Here is a 22,516-nt window from a genome sequence, read left to right as displayed (position 1 = left end):
CCTGCTAGTCATGGGGCTAGTGCCTCATTGCCCCACACCCTGGGCAAGTCAGTTCTCCCCAGGGCAAAACTCAGTGTTAAAATCTTGGGTTTCTGGTTTGGCAGCATTTCCATTAGTGGATATAAAGTGTTGTATTGCCATAACAGCCACCCAGAGAGCAGGCCAGCAGAGACTCAGCCGCCCCCTCGATCTTTCTGAGGGCACAAACTTTGGGGCAAAAGACAGTCTGTCTATAGGAGATGCACAATACTGAGCGGATCTGGGGCAGATGCATGCTGTAAATAGATGACAATGACTCATTAGTCATGCCAATAACAGGGCAGGGCCTAGACTTTGCTATCTGACGGTACAGCTTAGCATCGTGGGGTCCTAGCCTCTAGGCAGTAGCACAATAGAAATAATGTATTCATCTTAATGGCCATTCTGTGGCTGTAGTCCTTCCCCATGCAAAACTCCATATGAATGCCTAAGGAAGACCTGAAAGGCTGAATGACCCTGTTCCAATGGAAGATCTGGTTCATCTCCCATTCCAGCCAGGAGAGAGGCTGGATAAATACTGGAAATCATTAGACTCCATGAATATTCAGTTGCAATTTTAAACATATTTCAGACCACCAGAGAATTCCAGTTTAATGCACACAGCTGGGCAGATTGCTCCGGGAGAGCAAACAAGCGGATAACTCAAGTCGCCACCTATATACAGTCACTGGGTAGGGAATCAAACTCAGCAACCCCTTCCACTGCAGCTCAAGAAGTAGCTGAAAGCGTAAGTAGCAGCCTGTGAAAATCCACTGCACAGCAGCCTCTCATATGGGATTATCCCCAGGGATGTCAGACAAGCTGGTGGGTGCTTCATTTTGGGAACAATCATTAAGCACTGCTGAGTGAAGAATAGCATAGAGGGGGAGGAGGGAAATCCAATAGAGAGCAAGACCTCTCTGGAGGCTGGACTGAATTCATTCTTACCAGGCTGCAGAAACATTCCTCAGCTGTGCCAGTGTATCTGTACGGCTTGTTCCACCTGCACTTCTCTGATGGATGGTCTTGGTGCTGCATGGGAAATGGTTCCCACAACCCCTGCAGGTCTTCACTTCCCTCACCCCTGCCATAGACTGCCTGCCTGCTCTCCAGTCTCTGGTTTTATACCCTGGAGAGGGTTCTCCGCCTACTTTGCTCTTAAAGGGATAGCGTCATCACACTAGAGAAGCAGTCAGATAGATAGTTTTGTTCTTCAAAGATTCAGGTAGCAACAGTGCTTAATTTGGGATGAAAGAGGTGCCAGGGTTCAAGCAATATTTTTACATTCAGAACTGATGCAGGAAGCCCAGAAGTGCCTGTGTACAGGGAGACTTTGACAGACAAGTGAAAGGGCCAGAGACCACTTGATAATGCAATATTGATCATCATACTTCTTGCTAACAGCAGCCAAAATCGATAGGCTGTTCTGCAGGCCTATGCAGCCTTGGCATGACTAATTGCCAGGAGAGGACAGGAGACTTTTTCTCAACCTTATCTGTCTCCCCCCCCCGACCCATGAAGTCTCTGGCGGACGTGCTGGGATCTGTCTTTTAGGAGAAAAGCAAGAAGCTTATCTATGCACACTTCCTGGGAGATGTTCGTCAGGGCCTCAAGACATGCAGATTCTGCAGGAACACATCTAGTTCGTTAGTATCCTGAGGCGACCTCTTGATTAGCTTTTGAAATTGCTTGCCCAACAAGTTTTTTTCTTGACGTGTTATTGTCTGCTAACAAGGATAAATGTGGGGGGAGGTTTGGACTCTTTGGGATCTCTTCCAGATGTAGGACAAATAAACCCTGCTGGTTGTGCCCGCTGTAAATGACGTCCTCTCTCCAGCTCTTTACATCTGAGCTTAACACTCAGCAGTGCCTCACCAAGACTAAAGGCCAAAGTTCTCAGACGATGTTCTGGTCCATGGTAGGCCTCAAAAAGAAGCAGACAATGGGGATAATGCAACCCCTTCACTTGGACCAACTGGCGTAGGACAGCGGTTCTCAAATTTCATTGCACCGCGACCTCCTTCAGACAACAAAAATGACTACATGACCCCGGGGGGGGTGGCGGGGGGGCGGGGAAGTGGGGCCTTTAGCTTCAGCCCTAGGCCTCAGCAAGTCTAACACCAGCCCTGGTGACCAGGGCCCCCACATGGGGGGGGAAGGGAAGGGTACACTTTACCGGGGCCCGGTGGCCCGGTGGGCCCAGCCCAGGCTGCAACCCCCATGGGTATGTGTGTAGGAGGGGGCCCGTGTTACAAGTTTGTACTGGGCCCAAAAAAATTACGCTGGGGCCCTGCAGGTGACCCCATTAAAAATGGGATTGGGCCAACACACAGTTTGAGGGCCGCTGGCACAGGATATATCTACTTTCAAAGCCAGAAGAGTCTTTTCTTTGGGCGTTGGATGATTATACAAAAGTCAGAGGCCAAGAATTTTGAAGAGAGAAAAAAAATCAATGAGAGGTGCACGGTGCTTTTTGGAAATCAGCTCCCTTATTGAAGTGCCTAGTAAGAATTTAGTTTCCTGTTGCTGAAAACCTTGACCAAGGGTTTTTAACCCCCATGTCCTGCCTAAATTCCAATCTGGGTGATAACCAAATGCTGCTGCTGCCGTACAATTCCCTCTGCAATTTCAGTTGAATTTCCTCATGACCTCCATGGTTGAGCAACATTGCTGTGTGCCGTTAAAAGTTGCTGCGTTCCTCCCCAGAGACAGCTGCATTTCAGTGATGGATTATTATTATTTATATGACATGAATCCCTGCTCTGGACAGCCCATACTTGTCCAACAGAGGTGTAGTAAGACTTAACTAAGATCTGAAAAGCACGTAGAGATCCGTAGATAAAGAGCACTGTAACAAAGTGTTATTTGTAATGAATAATAAATACTAGGGGGTTCATGAATGAAATATACAAGTTCCTTATATATTTCTATTCTCTTGACTTTCAGTACAAACCAGTATAAGGGAATAATGCTGAAGCAGCAGTTCCTCTGAACGATCAGGTGAAATGGAATATATATATATTGTTGTTTACTTATTTTAATATCTATGTTTTATTTTCCTGCATGGAGAGAGAATCACCTGGAGAAACTTACAGCTGGACTAAGTTAATGTGTTCAAGCCAGCTGCCATTTGGCGAAGAGAGATTGAAATAGCCGTGAGCTGAATGTCTTGGCAGGACACCCAAAGATATTCAGTAATCTCAAGGCTGGACTTCTCACTCCTTGCCTGCTTTTATAAGTAAAATCTTCCCAGAAAGTTTCCTTGGGCAACTTAAAAAAAAACTCCTTTGGAATTAAGCAGGTTTGCACTTCATACATATTGTGAATGGAGCTTTCTTAGAGGGCTCATTTCACCACCCTGCATGCCTGGGAAGGTGAGATTTCTTCCCACCCAAAATCATTTAGTTGTGCCTGGCGAAGAATTTCCTCGACTAGGCATGTTTTCAACCCCCCCCAAATCTCTTTATTCTTTCGTCCACCCCTCCCCAGAAGAAGCTTAGCAGAAAGGAGATACCACCCTCCCAGGCGCACACACACCACACATACATTCACACACAAAGACACATGAGACACACATGCTGACCAGCATGTACTTCATCTGTGCGCGCACCCGCCTGTTGTTAATCTGTGTGTTCTGTCAAACAAACGTCACATGTGTGTGTAGCTGTGGGTGTTCTCAAGATCCAGATAAGGCTAATTCTTTGACTCCCATTAAGATCTTAGACTCCATGGCACCATGTAGCAATAAGGCCACAGGTTAATTATGTGTGGCATAAAAGTTATTTCCTTTAATCAGAAGGCCCAGAGCACATGGAAACTGTGCTGTATACATCCATGTTCCGTGAGTTAACACACACAGCCACATACAGATAACCCATACTGCCTCGTCCTGCGTGCCCAAAGCAATACTAATATTGCCAGCAGTGCAATTATACAGCACTTTACATATTCAAAGGGACGTACAAATATTAACTAACCAAATTTCACATCGCACGAAGGAGGTAAGGAAATTGTGATGATTTCCATTTTACATGTGGGGAAACTGAGGCAGAGAGCGGTGATATGACAAGGTGACCCACTGTTGGAGCTGGAATTAGAACACGGTGGTTCCTGGATCCCTGTCCCATGCTCCAACCACTTGACTCTGTTGCCCCTCAGGAGAAATCCTAGCCATCCTCAGGAAATATTGGGGCTATCACCTCATACCACGCACTGGCAACCCTGTTAATATGCAACCCCACTGATTTCAATGGACTTGCACAGTGTGACTCAGAGCAGAATTTGCTCAACAACATACACACCAGGCCCCTGGTCTACACTTACCTGGCGATTCGGCGGTAGTTGACGGGAGTTACGCAAGCTACACAGAGTAGCTTGTGTAACTCCCGTCAACTGCTGTGTTTCCCTTCCACGCGGCGTCTTCACTGCACTGCGCCACTTGTGGGGGTGGTTTTACTGAGTCGACTTCTGGATCGATTGAGCGGGCCTTCGCTGACCGCTCAATCGATCCAGACAGGTCGATCTGACAGCGGCAACTTTGCCGCCATCACTGTAGACGTATCCCTAGAGTCAACAAATAGAAAAAGACCCAGCAGCTCACTGATGTTAACCCTGAGCTGACCTGGGCTCTTTAACTTAATGAATAGATATTTCTATGCTCGTGTTGTCTCAGCCCCTCCCAATATTAAGGATACATCGACAGAAGAGAGATTGAGGTTAGATATTAGGAAAAGCTTTCTAACTAGAAGGCGAGTTAAGCTCTGGGGCAGGTTACCTAGGGAGGCTGTGAAATCCCCGTTGCCCTATATTTCTATGATTCTGGGATTCTCCCGCTCCTTACAAATCAATTGCTTCCAGCAATTGAGTCCAGTACTTGAATCCATCTGCACTGGGAGCCTTAACACATGGTTGTTGGGGGGAAGCAGTTGTTTAAACAGGAGTATCATGCAATGGTTTCAAAACCAGGGAAATTTGGACACCCCGGATCTCTTATGGAAGTTTGTTCCCTCATAACTGTTAATTACCCAATAGGAAATTAACAAGAACATTACAGCGCGCACAGAGGAAAAGCGTTGAGCTAGATGCCATTGACCCTCATTGTATGATAAAAGATTGGTGAAGAATTTACTGCATGGGAGGAAAAGGATTGAAATGGCAAACTCTTCCGAAAGGATACAAGAGCAACAGTCCATATTTTAATGTCTCTCTCTTTTTCAGACTCACATTTCACGTACATATAAATAAAGAAATAAATCAACCTTCACATCGGCAAGTCCAACTGGAATCACATGAAACCCTCCTTGTCTTCCGCAGTGCAAGAAGGATGCACAGATTTACAAATGATTTATTCACAGCCAGTCACAGAGGCGGACAGACGGACGTGGACAACTGAGAAGCAGGACATTAAATGCTTCAGAGGAACACAGGAGTCATTCCACTCCCCCCCGCCCCGCCCCACAAACAACATGTCTACACAAACAATGTCACAGCTCGCTACGGAGAGCAGCATCTAGATTAGGACCGGTCATTGGTCAGAAACATACAGGCCTTTAACATGAAGATACCATTGCCTCACTGTTACCTTTATCCCCTCCCCTGATGTTTGTTGCATCTATCTTTTGCCTTATACATAGATGGTAAAATCCTTGGGGCAGGGACCACCTTTGCATTACATGTGTATACAGCTCCATGCACACTGGGACCCCGATTCTTGGCTAGGGCGTCTAGGCACTACTGCAATATGAACAAATAAGAAAAAATTGCAAGTAAACCCCTACAGCGCTGCTCCTGCTCCTATTGGCTTCTAAGGGAGTTTTGCCACTCGCTTCTGTGGGATTCGAAGCAAGGTGTAAAAGGCTCTTCCTGTATTGCTCATGACACCTTGTATCATACATTTCACAACACTGATCATGATCCGAAATACACCCTCCAAGAAGATCATCGTCTTTTTTTTAAACAGGGAGAGGGAGAAGTGTAATTTACTGGTTGATTTTGTAATTTGTCTGCCCCCAGTATCTGGGGAAAACAATCCCAATTACTGTGTTTATCGGCACAACAAGCAACCCTACAAAATACTTTTAGGCCATGGGGGTGATATTGCAAGAAGTCTTCAGAGCCTGGAACCTGGGATCCAACCAATGGCAGGAGGATGTTTTGCCTTGTTTAAATGCATCCACAGTCCTAAGGATTTGTCCCACTTTACACTGCTATCAATACCCACCCCTTGTATCATGCCCTACCAACTTTATGATGATGACCGGAGGGGCCTGTCAGTGCCTGACACCCGATAAAGAACGTTCCATGCTTTGCAATCTGTTTGCTTTGTCTCCTTCCGGCAGCCCGGCTGTAATCTTGCTTTGGTAATTCATTCACATGAAATAAAGATCTCTTTTGAATTCTCCATGCAGATAGTTGCTGCAAGGGACTGAGAAATCCACCAAGAGTCAGTACACGGTGACTGTCTACGTTAAACCACCATGGAACTATGCCTTGATGTGGTTGACGTCCAGTTCTTCATTTCACACCAATCGTTGAATGATGCCCGACTCCCACTGGCTGAAAATCCTAGTCTGAACTCTTTGGGACCGGGACTGTGTTTTATTCTTCGTTCTGTAAAGTGCGGGGGCCCGTTCATGACAATTGGCACATACCTATTAATTATCAAGTGAACAAGAAATGCTAGCAAGTGGCTACCTCCAATCTCCTCCCTGCTCTTAGAACAACTTCCAAATCAACATTCACCAACGTCCCAATTCAGCGCTCATTGGACACCGTGGGAGTCTTTCCAGCAACTTCAGTGTGCTTTAAATCGGGTCCCAAATACATCTCTTCTCTTGTGCCTAAAAGCGCCTGACGATGCCTATTCGATGAAGTATTCAGCTACAATTACCTCTCTGCTCAGTACTGTATCATAACATCCCTACCCTCTTATAGCCAGTGCTGCAGATAGGTGCCAGGACTTTGCTATTTGTTTGGCGTATGCTACTTGCCACACCATTTACGCAGATAAGCAATGTATTCTAGTTGGGCCTGTTACTCCCCCCATTTGCATGTTTCAGCTGTGCACAGCACCCCCCCACCCTTCGCCAGTACCGGCTCCTCAGGCGCACCCCACCGGATGCATAATCCAGCTGCGTGTGCTGGAATATCCTCTCTTCCCCCATTTCCTTGGAAGCCACCTATTTTCCTGGTTCAGGTGCAGCTGAGGTCTCTGAGAACAGCCACTCTCAGAAGATTCCCGCCCGGTGCTGGAAGAACCCATCTGATGACATTTCCACCACCGGAGCTGAAATTTCACCAGAGTGAGATTGTGGTGCTATCAGATCCGCACTGGACCCTAAACCCTAAGCTAGGTGCAGCCTTGATGCTGAACCCGGCCGTCTTCCTAGGACTGGACATTGTCTCCTTAGCCCATCTCGAATTGAAACGAAAGGGTTCTGTTTAAACTCACATCGCCAGCCCCCTTGCCCGTTTGCAGCTGAAGCGTGTTTCCTGTGCTTTGCTGATACATCTGAACCCACAGCACGGAAAGAGTTAAGAGAGGCCGTCCTCTCCAGGCTTCACTGTGACAGGAGAGCTCCAGACGCCAGAGCTGGGGAGATCCACCGCAAACTAGAGGCCGGTTGTGCTGGAGGAGGGCGGGAGTGAGCAGCTCCCTGTCAGGGATGCAAACAGGCAGCGGATGTGCAGGGTGGAGTTGTGCCCTGCAGAGCCCACCGGGGCCAGGGACCCGGCTCGGTTGCACTCATTCCCCTCGGGAGAAGTTCCCTGGGCCGACCGGATTTCAGAGAGAAAATTGCACCGCCCTCATCCGAACCCTTCGAAGGCTGGCGTTCCCCACCCCGCGCCAGCCAAACCAGTACCCAGGAGACGAGGGACTGCAGACCCCACAGGGGTTAGCACAGACTAAGGCTGACTGACTGACATGGTCTAACCTACCGCACTAGGTAGGGAACTGTGCGGGTCCAGCGCCTCCTTCTAGCGATAGGACAGGGAACGGCTTCACCCCGTAGTGTTCTTCCACCCTCTGCTGGTGGGGGAGGGTAATACAGCCCCTCTAAGATAGTCACTCCCCGCTGGGTACCGGTCCTGTCTCTGCCTCTCACAGGCCCTTGCCTCTTCTCCGGGGCTCTTTCCCCTCCAGTGAATGGCTGATAGGGGCTCGGGGGGACGGGGGACCCAGTCCCACCCTCGACTCCACATCCCACCCTTGACTCCAGGCCCCAACCCAGGGACCCTACAAGTAGTAGCCTCGTGCTGTGGCTTCAGGAAAGCTGCCAGCTTCCCTGGGTTACTGCCCCACGTGCCCCTGGACTTAATGTCCGTACCCTGCCCGGACAGGGGCCTTTCCTGGCCTGCTTTGCCGGGGGAGGCTCTTGACCCCGGACAGCCCCACTGGGCGTGGTACTGCCAAACCAAATGTCCAGGTCTAGCTTCCCCTTCTGGCAGGGTCTCTTCCCTCAGGCCTCCAGGCCTGGGAAAGGTCCTTTGCCCTCTTGAGGCAGGGATTTTCCCTCCCCCCATCTTTGTACCTGCAGGGCTCTCCTCTGCCAGCGTTCTGCTCCTTCTCCGTAACCCTGCTGGTTTCTGGCAGCATCTTGCCAGCTCACACACTCTGGTAGCTCATCTCACTCGCACAGCTCCAGCCACCCCTTTTCTCTGCAGGAGAGGCTTTGAACAAGTCCCGGGGCGGGGCCTTGATTGGCTCCAGGTGTGTTAATGAACCTGGAGTAACCCCTGCTCAGCTACCAGGGGAAAAGGAATTGCTGCTCCTTCTGGGGCTGATCTATCGGCCTTCCAGCGCTCTCCGGGAGCCATCCGCTCTGAGCCCGTCACAGCACCCAGCAGCAGTTCAGCGGGGTGAGTTCTCCTTAGCGTGAGAGACACGTTCACATTCCTCCCTGTGATCCCAGCATGTAAATGACACTAGCAGGGGGAGCTCCCTTCCCCTTCCCTCCTTACTCTACCTCCTGCCTCATCCACTGACGTCCGTGGGCTTTGGGTTAGGCCCGACGGGCACACGCTGAAAACAGCTTCCAGGATGGCTTGCGAAATAAAGCGCCCCCTGTGAATCCCACTGCTGGAACTCAAGCATCCCCCGGTGCATTGTGCACAACGAAGGGGACCGGCTGCCCCTCGGCATGGCCCCTTCGGCTGGAAGAGCCAGTCTGCCGAGCTACTAGCTGGCTGCCTGGTACGGCACGGCACGTTTACGGTCACTTTGGTTTTTCTTGCTTGCTGCCCTGAGCGGGCCCGGGTCAGCTTCCATTGCCTAGGCGTACAAAGGGAAATGGGCTCCACTGCCACTGGTGACCTGAAAATCCTCTCCGAGTTGAATTAACAGCACTGAACGGCACCCATATTCTAGTGGCTATTGGGGGGTGACATCTCATAAATGTGGGGATGCCTTAATGCTGGATTTGCTCCTCCATGAAAACTCCAGCAGCAAATGCTCCTCCACACCCACTAATCCTACAGCCCCAGATCCATGCCTGGGGGCTGGACTAGGTGCCTTCTTGAGATTCCTTCCAGCCCTACGTTCTATGATACTGTAATGTAGGAACAGAGCAGCAGCCCTTCAAGTAGTTTACGAGTCCTTGCTGTCTTCTGCAGTTCCAAAGCTACCAGAGTTCTGCCCCAGCGGATGGATGTGTTCAGGCCTGACATGTGATATATGTTCAGCATGTGAATTTTTCAGGGAATGATTTTTCCATAGGAAAATGCCCATGCATCGAAACTGGACGTGTTCTGGGCAAGGGTTGGTTTGGACAAATTTTTCAGCTAGATTAATTTTTTTAAACCAAGGTTTGAAATTGTCACAGCTTTTCATTTTGGCATCTCCTAAATAGAACAACTCCGGTTTTCCCATTCAAAATGACTTTTTGGATCAAAAGTTTAAGCTAATTATCATTATTTTAAAAGTAATAAAAAATGACCACGCTCCAAATGAAATGTTTTGATTGACCCAGATCAGTTTGGGGTGGGAGGTGGGGTTGTTTTGTGGGTTTTTTGGAGGAGGAGCAGATTTTCAGTTTGTGAAATTTGTTGAGATTTTGACTTTTTGTCCCGTTTCAAGAGAGAAATTTTTTTTTGAAAACTTGAAAACTTTCACAGGATGGAAAAACCCATTGCCTGACTCACTCTACTGTAGTAAACACATTTGTTTGGCTGGTGTCATTCCTTCATATTATGTACATTGTATAAAAAGTAAAAGATAAAGACACATCACTATCCCCCATGGGGAAAGAAGGTCTTAGAAAACTCACAGAGCTTACATCAAATGCTTCCCTTAGGAGGGAGGTTTGGAAAGCTCAAAATCCCCTGGAACCTGGACATCAATGCAGAGCTGTCATCTCTCAAGTTTGTAATGTCTGTCTCATGAAATGTGATGTTTTTCTTCAAGCCCCAGCTCCTGGAGTCCTGTGAATATGTGAGAATCTCAGCTTACTTTAAACAAAAAAAAAGTCTCTCTCTTTCTCTTGGTTATGGCAAAAAGCTTGAAAACATGTCTCAAAGCCCAGAAGTCAAATAAACAGAATCTAGTGTGAATTATTTGTTAAAAGACTCTCCTGATGTCTAAGCCACTGTTGTGATTTTGGGCAGGCATGACTCCTGAGTTTCGAACATTTAGGGTTGGCGATACTATCAGTGGGCAAACGGAGCTACCACCTCCACAACCGTTCTCCAGTCCCTGCGTCCCAGCAGCACAACTCCCTCTGCCTCGGCTGCACCAGGCTCTGATCCCCTCCAGGAAGAGAAGACAGCAAGGAGCAGAGATTCAGGCTGCGTACGGTGGCATTAACTTCCACTGTATTTTGTGTCAGACGCCGGCTGCATTCAGCGACGGCTCCGCAGCTCCACTTCTCTGCCTGCTACAAGATACCTCCTACCCCCAAATCCAGGAAGCCCTAAGCATCCAAAGTCAGGGGGAAGTCTTTCGTGTCAAGCGCCATGCAACACAGACACCGCTTCCTCCCTTCCATGGGGTGTCTCCAGCAAATACTCTTCCACCCCGCAACCTCCCCCTACAATGCGTGACAACACAGGGGTCAATGGTGCCCTTACTAAGGGTCCATATTCTCCTCTTTCTGTACACACACAACTCACATCAGCATCAGAGGGATTTACAGGGAGAAAACGCAGGTCCCTTTGGTCGTCTTCTAGCTCAGTTGGCCTGTCTCCCGGCAAGTGGCTCTGGCTGAAAAAAGCACAAAACAGACAAAGCCCCCAGAATAAGCAGTAACCTGGTGGGCAGGGAGCCTGCCTGCGATGTGAGAAACCCAGTTCCAAGTCCCCGCTCCGAATCAGGGTTCCACCCACCCCCCATCCCAGGTGGGGGCTATTCTGGTCTCTCCCTTACTGAAAATTCCATCCTTGACCCGAGAAAGCTTCCTTTTCACTGAAACTGATTCATTGAAAAACTCTAACGAGAAAAACATTCTGGTTATTTTCATTCCCGATTAAACGCTGCCTCTGAGTAGACGTGTCCAATCCAGGCCCAAAGTTCCCCTCAAAAGGGGTTCAGGTGCATCATCTTATCTCGATTCATTTCCACGACTCAGTACACTCTCTTTTCACATGACTCCCATCACATCCTTTTCCATGAGGTCTACGGGATGCCCCTTCTGATATTCTCTGCCCATTGCGAGACCTGGGTTAACCACTCACCCGCAGCCACTACCTAATCAGGCACAGCTGACCTTCCGAGCAACGTGGCTGGTTAGAAAGCAGGACTGAGACTTGAATCTGAATTATGCAGGAGGAAGAATGGCTGACGCTATCATCTGCTGCACTTGAGATCTGCTGACTGCTACAGGTAGAGTGGAAGTCAAAAAAGAAAGGAAAGGTTGAGGCGGGATAAAAAGTGGAAGTGACATTTTTGAGTTGCATTTTTAATTGCATTAAAATAAATTTATTCTTCCTCAAACCCCAGTCCGAAAGATCTGTAATTTCCCAGGAAGTGGATTGTATCAATTTCTAATTACTGCACTGTCATTTTTATTATATTAAATGACTGCATCCCTTCCAGAAAGAAAGATCTGTAATTTTCCAGCACTCCCAGGCACTGAATTCTAATCACCACATTACTTTTTTTTTTTAAATTGCACTGAAGAATTAATTAAAAAAAAAAAAAAAAAAGATTGCTAATTTCCCAGTAACTAGGTAACATCTATTCCTCATTACAGGGTTATTCCGAATCACATTAAATAAATGCGCCCCTTCCAGAAAAAAAGCTGGCATTTCCCACCACCGTTTCTAGTTACCATGTCATCCCTTTCCTTTCTTAGCTGCTTTTTAAGACGTATCAGTCGGCCACACAAATGTGGATTTCAGAGGCTTGCTGCCTCTTAGCCGTTGTATCCATCTGATCTCAGTGCACTCAACTGCAGTGCTAATAACCACTCTGATTTGATCTAGGATATCATAAGGTCTCTGGGTAAGTTGAGTTGAATTGACTCCCCTCCTGCGGTATATTTTGCCACCGGCCCGTTGCCATCCATTGTGAAGAGTTTGCAGGTCTTGGAGTTCTCATGGACGGGTGAGGACTTTCTGGAGGACACGGGCGAGTTGGTTGGGCTCAGCTGCACAGCAGTGGTGTCCTGCACCGTGTGCTCGCTGGTTTCGATCTCGAAGGCCGTGTTGCCGGGCTTGATGAGCCCGATGTTGGAACCTGGCTTGGATTTCCTCGCCCCGTGGGCGGGCGGCCTCCGGCTGCAGATGCAGCAGGCCCCGAAGAACGTGAACGCCACCACCAGCAGGATGGGGCCGATGACGATGGAGGGGTTGTTCATGGGGAGGAAGGTCCCAAAAGCGAACGCTCCCACCAGGGTGATGTTGATCCCAGCTAGCATGATGCAAAGTCCACAGGCGCAGCAGAGAGCCGGGGATGGGAGGCCCTGGGGCCTGGTCTTCTTCTGGCTCGGTTTCTGGGACAAAGAGGTGCTGCTCTTTTCGCTGAACATGTCGATACGAGTCTCCCAGAGGACCCCGCGCCTTACTGAGCACACATGGCGTTGGCGAGGCGATCGCTGGCCTTGTGCCGCTTTGAATTTCCTGTGGAAGGAGGAAAGGAAGAAAGAGTGTCACCGCTTGCTCGCTAGCTGGCTGGATCCCCCAGGGGCCCTGTGAGAGAGCAAAGGATGTGAGACGGAGCAATGAAGCTGCCTGTGGCTTGCTAAATGAGCCGAAGAGAGACTCCGGGCTGGGGAGGGAACCGCAAGCAGGTGGGGTTCCTTCTAAGAGAGCTGAAGCAATCCTTGAAGTGGATCACCTCCAAAACCTACTAAAAGGACCCCTCTCACTCACCCAGGTCCTGGGACAGACTCTTGGGATGTGGCATTTTGCTTTTATAGTGAATTTGTCTGAACAAGGGGATGGACCAGCTGCCACAGGAGGAGAAATTAAAAAGACTGGGATTGTTCAGCTTGGAAAAGAGACGTCTCAGGAGGGACAGGACGGAAGTCTATAAAAATAATCAAGGGTGCGGAGAAAGTGTATAAGTGTTATTTATCCCCTCCCATAACACAAGAAACAGGGTCACCCAGTGAAAATTGCTAGGCAGCAGGTTTAAAACAAAGAGAAGGCAGTAATTCTTCACACACCGCACCGTCAACCTGTGGAACTCATTGTCAGGGGATGCTGTGAAGGCCAAAACCATAACAGGGTTCAAAAACGAATTAGACAAGTTCATGGAAGATAGGTTCACCAATGGTCATTAGCCAAGACGATCAGGGATGCAGCCCCATGCTCTGGGTATCATAAGCCTCTGCCAGAAGCTGGGAGTGGACGACAGGGGATGGCTCACTCAATAATTGCCCTGTTCTGTTCATTCCCTGGCACTGATCAGTGTTGGAAGACAGCACACTGGGCTGAGCTGGACCATTGATCCGGCCCAGTGTGGCCATTTTTACGTTAATAAACCCAGACCCAACAAGGGCACTGTTTGGCTGAGCAAGTGTGTGGTGTCTGGTTAAAAGGGCCTGGAAGAGGGAGGATAAAGACCACGGCAGAGGTACCTTGGCCATGAGAGGCTGCACAGTGGCGGCCGACTCACTCAAAGGCCCCCTTCCTAGGGCCGCAGAGCCCATTTTTCTTACCCTACAGACACTATGACCACTGTTATGACCACTGCTCATCATAACCATCCAGGATCTTCTCAATGTCTTTGTCTTTTAATCTCATGAACTTTGGGGATGCTCCCTTTGTTGTCCCTCGTACAAGCGTCTCCTTTTTACCTGTGGCTTCCCCTGCGTGTTGTATCCCCCTCTTTTGTCTTTTACTGATCTCATGAGCTTTGGGGATGCTCCTTTTGTTGTCCCTCGTACAGCGCTGAGCGCGGGCTCTTTTGGTTTTAGTGCAATACAAGTTTATAATATAAACAAACAATTATTTCAGAAATTTTCCTTTTGGAACAATCTTGAAATTTCATTTTTATTTCTTTCCCCTTCCCCCCACCTTTGGTATTACTGTTACTGGTTTTACATTATTGCAGGACTGTATGCCGTGTCATATCATATTATGATGTGATATTGAGCGTCCCACAGGCATCTCAAGATTATTTATCAAGCAGTCACAAGGCTTATCACATGCCTTTCCAACTTACTACAGGGATATTGCCTCCACATACATGGCCTATCCCTCATATCCAGGGATATCCCCTCCATATCCATGGCAGCTATACACTCGATCTATGACAGAGCAGCGCGGGCTGCTCTAAACATGCTAGATTGGTTCTGTGTTCCTGTCTTGTCATCTGCAAATTTGACCACTAATAAATTCACGCCCAAGGAACAGCCCACCAATGGCGGGCAAGCAGCCATCAAACGCCATGTTCTGCTTCCCGCCCCTTTCACGCTGAGCAGCAGATGACTCCAAACGTACCTCCACTGTGATCACGGGAACAGCTCACAAAAGAGGGTTCTGATCCAATGCTCATCCACGTCCGTGGGAAGCCTCAAGCTGAATTTAGACCAACAGTTGCCATTTGGGATGGTTTAGTTGGGGTTGGCCCTGCTTTGAGCAGGGAGTTGGACTAGACAATCTCCTGAGGTCCCTTCCAACCCTCTCTTCTCTGGATTTGGAGATGCCCAGCACGAATCGCCTGATTTACGGAGGCTCTGAGCACCTAGAACTCCAGCTGGAGTCGATGATCTGCTGCAGGTGCTCAGCAAATCTGGAAATCAGGCCCGAAGGCACTCAGAACCAGTGGCTACCTTTCAGAAGGGAGGGCCAGACCCTTAAAATGCCTCAGGGTGCCTACGTCCTCCCTTTGGGTACCCCAGACATTTTCAGCACTGCCGCTCAGCTGCCCACCCGCAGGGCCGCTCAGTCTTATCGGCGGTCTACGTTTCCACTGCCCGTTGTTTTCAAAGCCGCCCCACAGCTGCTCGGAGCCCGCTCGCTGGCCCACCGGCCCTGAAGTGGGATTCTCAAACAAGACGGGGAAATGCCTGTCTCGCCAGCGGGGCCCGATCCTCTGGGCATCTTCCGAGCACAGCTAAGACCTGGTCTCGGCGCCTGCCCCCCCACAGCAAGAGGGCCAGATGCAGGCGACCGATAAGCAGCGGGGAGCAGCGGGGAGCACAGCACTTGCACAAAAGACTGCAGGGGGCACAGGGAAATGGAAGGGGGCGTGCGAATGAGGCACCGAGCAGGAGAAGAGAGAGACTTTTGGTGGCTAAGACTTGCGTGACCACAGCAGCTGACCTGACTCCACTAGGGGCCGTGCGACTGAGGATTTGGAGAAAAGGAGGCTCCTATCTTTGGCCCCTAAGCACCAGGTCAGCTGCTGAGGCACTTTGGCCCCTCTCCTCTTCCTCCCCTGGCATTTCGCCCCAGGCTGGGTGAGGCAGCTCCCTGCTCAGACGGCCAGTCTCTGAAAAGCCCATCACAGGCGCCTGGCTCGGCCTGTGCATAGCATAGCCTGGGTGCCCAGCTCAGGGCTGAATATTCCACAGGTTCTGGGCATTGAAATGCTGAGCAGAGCAAAGGTGCCTTCAAGGATCTGGAACTAGAACCCAGGTGTCCCAAGCCCTAAGCTAATTCCCTGCCCAATGGACCATCCTTCAGCCAGTAAAGTCACAGGAGAGAATTAAAAGAGGCCTGATTGGCTTATTTGGATCAGGAAGTATCACACGTTCCCACAGGGTGAATTCCATTGAATAACACTGAGTTCCTGCTTAAATCATCCTCCCTTTCCTGCAGGGAAGGTGGGGTTATAAGATTACTGCCACCTACACCATGGAACAATGTCACATAAGGAATTTCACTCCCTAGCAACCTGAGTATTACTTGATTCCAGTCCTGGACCCCATCTAGCCCTGTTAAGACAATTTAGCAGTGAGCAGCAGCAGCACCCCCTATAGTGCAAGAAGGGCCAAGACGAGGCCCTGGAGTGCCAGTCACTGGGCTGTTATTGTATGATCAGCTTGCCTGATCTCCGGAGGTGTTGCCTTTGGCTTCACACATGGGCAAGCACTTCCTTTATAGGCTGACTGCAAATTCAACGGCATCATGCCCTCTCATTCTCACCTGCTTCGCTTCTTAAGTTCTTCTCCCTTCTTTCATTCCAAATCGCTTTCGTGGTCGTAAATCTGATCTTGGACAGAGGCACTCCAGGGGCCGGGGACACAGAGTTGTAGCTGCTTAGTAAAGTGGTGACACGGTGGGATTCACACTATTCCCTGCTCTTAAGGGCTTGGCATGCCATGGACAAGAAAACTGACCGAAGAGTTCATTAGGAAAAGCGCCTTCTGGACTAAATTTGTGACTGGGGAAAACGATAACAACCCTGATGTAGAGCATGCTTTGACTGCAAGAGCCAAGAGTCACCATGATAGTATCACAGCGTCTGGCTAAAAGCCTTTAGTAACGAAACAAACACAGCCACAAATCGGACCATTGTGTTACCTGAACCTTTGCTGCATCTCTACACGTGACGTTTTCAGTACCGCTCCCAGGCTGCGAAGTATTCCTGAACCTCTAGCAGAGACAACCCCCTCTTTTGTGTCTTACACCGCAAAGGAAAACTCATTTCTTTTGTCTCCCCCTCCCCCCCCCACACACACACACACCCAACTGTTGACACTATAGTGAGCGTCCCCTTCTCTTCGTGGGACATCAGCTGGAGCTGAGGGGGACCATCACCTTGCAGGACTGAATTCGTTTGCAGAGGTCTGGGTGCCAATGATTATCTACCCCAGTGGTCTGCAAAGATGCCGCAGCCACACAAACACTTGGTGAAGAAAGAACGACTAGCCCCGTTCAACAGCCACAACATGTGCCACTTACAATGACATCAGGGGAAGCTCCATCCAGAGAAGGGATTCAAAGGCAAGCCCTATTTTCTCAGGAATCCATTTAGCTGGGTGGACTGGTGTTTCTCCTGGGGCATTCTGTATCGCCTGGGCAGTAGCTTGCGTTTCAGCTACTTTCAAACGGTTTTGTTTAGACAGCTAACAAGACTTGAAATCAAAGCGTGTCTCCCATGCATGGTTACGCTGGACAGACCATTCCCGCGCTGGGCAGCTCCAGCAGTGCAGTTCTAGCATACAGCCGAGCCTGGGGGGAAGGGAGGCGCATTGTGAAAGACAGACTGATGCCTTGTGTGTTCTCGGGATGGCCGGTCTGTCATCAGTTACAATTTCCCCTGCACACTATGCAGCAGCAGGACCCAAACCTCAGGAGTAGTTAGGATCCAAACTTCCCACATACCTTTGAGGACCTGGGCCCAAATCCTTAACCTGGTTGGCACAGCTACAAGGGCAGGGTAGGTGCAAGCGGCAGGTGGCAGCATAAATCAGCCTGGCACCAGAGCAGCCAGGACGGTTTGGCACAGCCAGAGGAAATGGACCACCACGCTGCTTAGAGAGCTGCCATTTATAGATCCCGGAGGATAACAGAGAAGGTCAAGGATGGCACCACTACAGCTGCCCATCTAGCCTCTCCCAGTGCCCCCAAGGGGGAGAGGAATTAGGCCCACTGTACAGCTGGCGTAAGTCCTGCTCTTCCTTGAGCTGCCGTGCAAGGGAAGCGAATGGTGACGGAGGGACGTTGCACACGTTGCAGGAGAAGGAGCACGACCTGCCCTTGAACCTAGCTAGCGCCCCCTGAAAGGAACGGGAGCCTTTCTACTGACGTCAGCTGGACCAGCCTTGTCACTGCACAAGGGTGTGCAAACAGCTACCCGGCGAGCAAGCGTGCCCAGGGAGCACACAAGCAAATCTAGTCGCATGCACCATGGACAACCGGGGTGGAGTTTGCAAATAAAGCCATGTGCCCGGCAAGCACGTGTGCTGCCATCAACCAGAGGTGGCAGCCCCCGCAGGCAAACAGCTCGTGTCCCAGAGGAGCGTGAGCAGCTCCCCAGGAATAATCACCACAGGAGGACCTCTCGTTTGAGCCGTGCATCCAGCAATGCAGCAATTCCACAGCTGGGTCTCTTACCTCCAGAACGGGCGCCCGCCGTCATGCAGCAGGTGAGTGGCAGTCCCTGAAAATGAACCCAGGAGTCCTGATTCCCAGCACCCTGCTCTAACCCCTAAGCAGAACTTTCCCTCTATGTTGCCTGGTTGGATTTGTAGGTTTCTAACTCCCGGCTGCACCTGACTTGCCGGCTGATGTCACTCGGGGGTAGCTCCAGTTAAGTCAATGGACCTATGGCCAGTTGGGGCATCTGGCCTATAGCAATGAGGATGAAGAAATGGCAAGATATCACCACCATGGAGCTGCGAAATGACATCAACCGGGGAGCGAGGCGCTTTCGGTATATCTGTAAAGTGGAGTTCAGAGGCACAGTGTGACCGAGATGGCAAGTTCCTGCAATACCCTTGGACAAACCTGATTGAATTCAGTTTAGGTATTTTAGGCGCTCATTGCATTCAGAATGGACATATATTATCGTGGGATTCTCTGTAATGTCTCTAGGGTGGAGACAGGAGCAATGCAAACCCTGGGAAGTGTTATGGCTTCGGAGGACTCTTTTAAACAAAGCACCGGCTCCGGAGGAACTTTTAGTTTAGTGGGTTTCCTAGGAAATACAGCAGAACCCTGTTTATCCAGTCTAATTGGGACCGGGGCCATATCGGATAATCACAAATTCGAATAATCAGGAGAAAGAGGAAAAAGCAAGGCTGCAGGCCCATCTAGCGGCCACAGGAGAGATCACCTGCTTCTGGACCTGTGTGCGCTGGTTGTTCGGTTAATCCAGAGAGTTGACAATGGAGGGTCTGATAAATGGGGTTCTGCTGTCTTTGGGAGGAGGTGAATGCAAATTCCCTCCTCCAGACCAAGTTTTTGAAGCTATGCCCTGAGGATAGACCCACTGTCTGCAGATTACCTGTTCCCCAGCTCCCAGGATCAAAGGCCCAAACTGTTTAAAGGAGTGACTCAGATTCATGGGGATCGTGTTCTGAGCTAACTGCTATATACTTGTAACTACAGAAAAAGCCCTGGGTGGGGTTTGAAGGACTGGCTCCTAGCAGAACTCTTGCTGGAGTTGGAGTGATCTCTTATTAGCATGAGTGTAAGGTTGTGGTTTTTAAAATTGTTTGAATGTTTTCTCTGTAATGTTTTTGCCTGAAGAATAAATGTGCTTGCTTAGGAAAGCTGTGTGGTAGCGTATAACTGTGGCATTTCTACTGTTTATGGCATCCAAGGAGAAAAGCAAAGCAGGCCAGCTGAATCAGTCTGATTTGCTGGGGAACTCACAGTGGGAGAGACACAGGTCTCCGCCCAAGACAGGTGACAGCTAGGGAGCCAGAAGCCTAAAAAGAGGTGGTCCTACTGGACCATAGAGGGGGAAATACAGGTGCAGTTGCCCTGAACTGTGACACACAGCAGGGGGATAGAAAGCTTTATACCATGGATCATGCACATTTACTTTGCTGTACTCCCTCCCCTTCTCAAGGTCTACTAAAATTATGGCAAAAAAAAAAAAAATGCTGGGGAAACAAGTGAGTGGGTTTCAGAAAGCTTTGCCTGGCATTAGAAAAAGGAATTACCTGGTTTATAGATGTCAAGGCCAGAAAGGACCATTGTGATAATCTAGTCTGACCTCTGGTATAACTGTGTAACTCCCCCCAAAATAATTCCTGGAGCAAAGCTGTTGGAAAAACATCCAATTTTTAAAAATTGTCAATGATGGAGAATCTACCATGACCCTTGGGAAAGTGTTCCGACGGCTAATTGCCCTCCCTGTCAACAATTCATGCCTTATTTCCAGTCTGAATTTGACTAGTTTCAACTTCCAGCCATTGGATCATGACAGCCCTCTGCTAGCTTGATCGTCTCTGCTAGATTGAAGAGCCCATGATGAAATCTTTGTAATTTCTATATAATTTATAACAAGTGTTTATAAACTGGGATCAAGTCACCACTTAATCTTATAAATACGCCACCCCTCTAGAGAGTAATCCTAGCAGCATGGAACAGTAGGGGGAAAAAAAGCAGCCTTGTTCAATACACATGATGGGAACATCCTTACATTGTTTTCTAAGACTGTTCTTCTTGAAATCATAGGCAGATACCGGCATGCACAGAGAGTCTGATCCAAAGCACACTGAAAGAAATAGCAATCACCAATGGCTCAGACCTTCCTAAGTGACCTGTCTGTAGCAACTCTACGCCTTCTGTAGATCCTTCCCTTCACCTTGTCCTTTCTGCACTGTTTTCGCAGCAGGGTATTTCCATAATTTCCCATTATGAACTAATGGCTCTGCTGAAATTCAAGACTTCACGGGGGGAAGGGACGTGGTAAGCCCTCCTTAGGATCCAGGCAGAGACCGCTCCACTGGTATTGTTAGTGGTGTGTGGCGGGGTGCACGGGTGTGTTTTGTCTATCACCTTGCTGGGTTTATTCTCCAGTGCGGATTGATTGAAGTGTAAACGTACAGATGTCAAGAATAGCTAACTGGGCAGCAGAATACAGGGGAGGCGTCTCCCAACGAAGGGTCTATCGAATCCATTCTCCAGGGGATCGGTTTAAAGCAAACACACAGAAAACGGAGTAAAAAGGGGACCAGATTCAGCTCCTGGATAACTCCGGTTAAAGTTAATGGGGCTGGAGCGGGACGGATGGACCCAGCCTTTTCCGGGCAGCGGGTTTTGGGAGCGCCCCAAGCAGCCGCACAAAACCTAAGCGACCCCAGTTTCCTCTGATTTTGGGGGGGGGCCCGTCCCTCATTCAATCCCCGCCGCCCCGCCTGAAGGCTGGCGACAGCCCCAGCCCCCAGAGCGCGTCCTCCCCCCAGGCGGCTTCTTCAGCCGAGCGAAAAGCTTGTTCCAAAGGATCCGGGGGGAAACCCAAGGAAGAGCCGGACAGCCCAAATCCTCGGACGGACGTGAGCAAGGCAGGACCCCCCCGGCCCCCGGCCCCTGCACCCCAGCCAGAGTGCTGGGAAACTCGGCCGCAGCCCCGGGCTCCGGCCCCTCGGCCGGGGCGCTCCGCGGGCTGCTAGCCCCGGGAGAACCCACACTTACCTGGGCGCAGGCGGCGGGCGCCGGGTCCCCCGGTTCGAGCCCCGCAGGAGACGCGCCCGGTGCGCGCAGGGGAGCGCTGCGGGAAAGCGCTGCGCAAAGCGGCGGCTCCGACCTGCCCCCGCGGGGGGCTGTCCTCCTCCGAGCTGCGGCCCCCCGGGAAACTTTGCCCGGGCTAAGGCACGCTTAGCGCCCTGCCCACAGCTCCTGGCTGCTGCAGACGGAGCCTGCACTGAGCCGGGGGGGCTGGGATTTGCTCCCCGCTTTCCCCTAAGGATGCCCCAGCTCTTCCTCTGCCGGGAGATGCGCGAGTTTACGCTCCCGCTTGGCCCTGCGCCTTCTGCTGCCGCTCCCCCGCCGCCCCCGGGACGCCTCTGAGCCGGCCGAGGCGCTGCCCGCTGCCGAAAGCAGTACAACCCCTTTTATTTCCCAAGCTGCCTTCTGCAGCTTCGCCGCTAGGGGCACCCTGGAGCATTTTTGGGGGGAGGAGGGGTGCCTAACCCCAAAGCATAAGCGAAAGGAAGGGGGCCTGTGGACTCCCCAGTGGCAAGAATTCCCTGGTCCGATCCAGGTTGCTGTGCCTATGCCGCTGGAGATCAGTCATTGAAGGAGGGTGAAGACCTGCCTGCCTGCCTCTGGTGAAATCTATTATCGAGGTGTGACATTTCCCTCCCCCTCGCCCACACAGGAGTGGAGCCGAGAGGGGAGAAGCTGCACTGAAGCCTTTGTGTCTGGGGTTTGTTGGTTGGGTGGTGGTGGTGGGTTTTTTCTCTCTCCAAAGGTGGTGATCTAATTGGCTCCAGCAGGCAGGGTGGTATTGGAAGTATTAAAGAGAGATCAGAGCAGGGAAATAAGCACCGGCTGATGAATGATGAGCAATGCAGAGGGAGAACCTTGGCATGGAAATAAGAAGTGTTTGCAATTGGCAAATGCCTCGCCAGTCTGCGGCGCGGGAGAGGATGTGTTTGGGGGTTAGATTACATTTCCTTTGGGTTTCGACACTCTCGGCCCTCAGGATGATTAG

At 50.2% G+C, this 22,516-nt stretch overlaps 1 protein-coding gene and 1 long non-coding RNA gene across 3 annotated transcripts in view; both read right to left on the bottom strand.

The window, feature by feature from the left end:
- The window catches only part of LOC137166143 (uncharacterized), a 73,375-nt gene extending 72,279 nt beyond the window's left edge, over positions 1 to 1,096 (bottom strand). Inside the window, exon 1 of one of the 2 annotated variants that reach the window (XR_010923575.1) lies at positions 967 to 1,096. This is a non-coding gene — a long non-coding RNA (uncharacterized lncRNA). The remainder of the gene's footprint in view (positions 1 to 966) is intronic. The other variant, XR_010923576.1, reaches the window with a different exon arrangement.
- A 10,228-nt stretch (positions 1,097 to 11,324) lies between these two features.
- TMEM275 (transmembrane protein 275) lies at positions 11,325 to 12,980 on the bottom strand. Its single transcript, XM_067567807.1, has one exon. The coding sequence runs from the start codon at positions 12,978 to 12,980 to the stop codon at positions 12,432 to 12,434; it is 549 nt and encodes a 182-aa protein (XP_067423908.1). The 3' UTR covers positions 11,325 to 12,431.
- Positions 12,981 to 22,516: the final 9,536 nt, after the last annotated feature.

The sequence above is a fragment of the Emydura macquarii genome, unplaced genomic scaffold (genome assembly GCF_026122565.2).
Source record: "Emydura macquarii macquarii isolate MOO-44397 ecotype Brisbane River unplaced genomic scaffold, CSIRO-AGI_Emac_v2 contig_2805, whole genome shotgun sequence".
Lineage (NCBI taxonomy): Eukaryota > Metazoa > Chordata > Testudines > Chelidae > Emydura > Emydura macquarii.
The sequence above is the reverse complement of the archived record's forward strand: the minus strand, read 5'-3'. Positions and strand labels throughout refer to the sequence as shown.

Excerpts from the sequence above, each read along its gene's own strand:
- TMEM275 (XM_067567807.1), bottom strand. The coding sequence starts at position 12,980 with ATGTTCAGCGAAAAGAGCAGCACCTCTTTGTCCCAGAAACCGAGCCAG.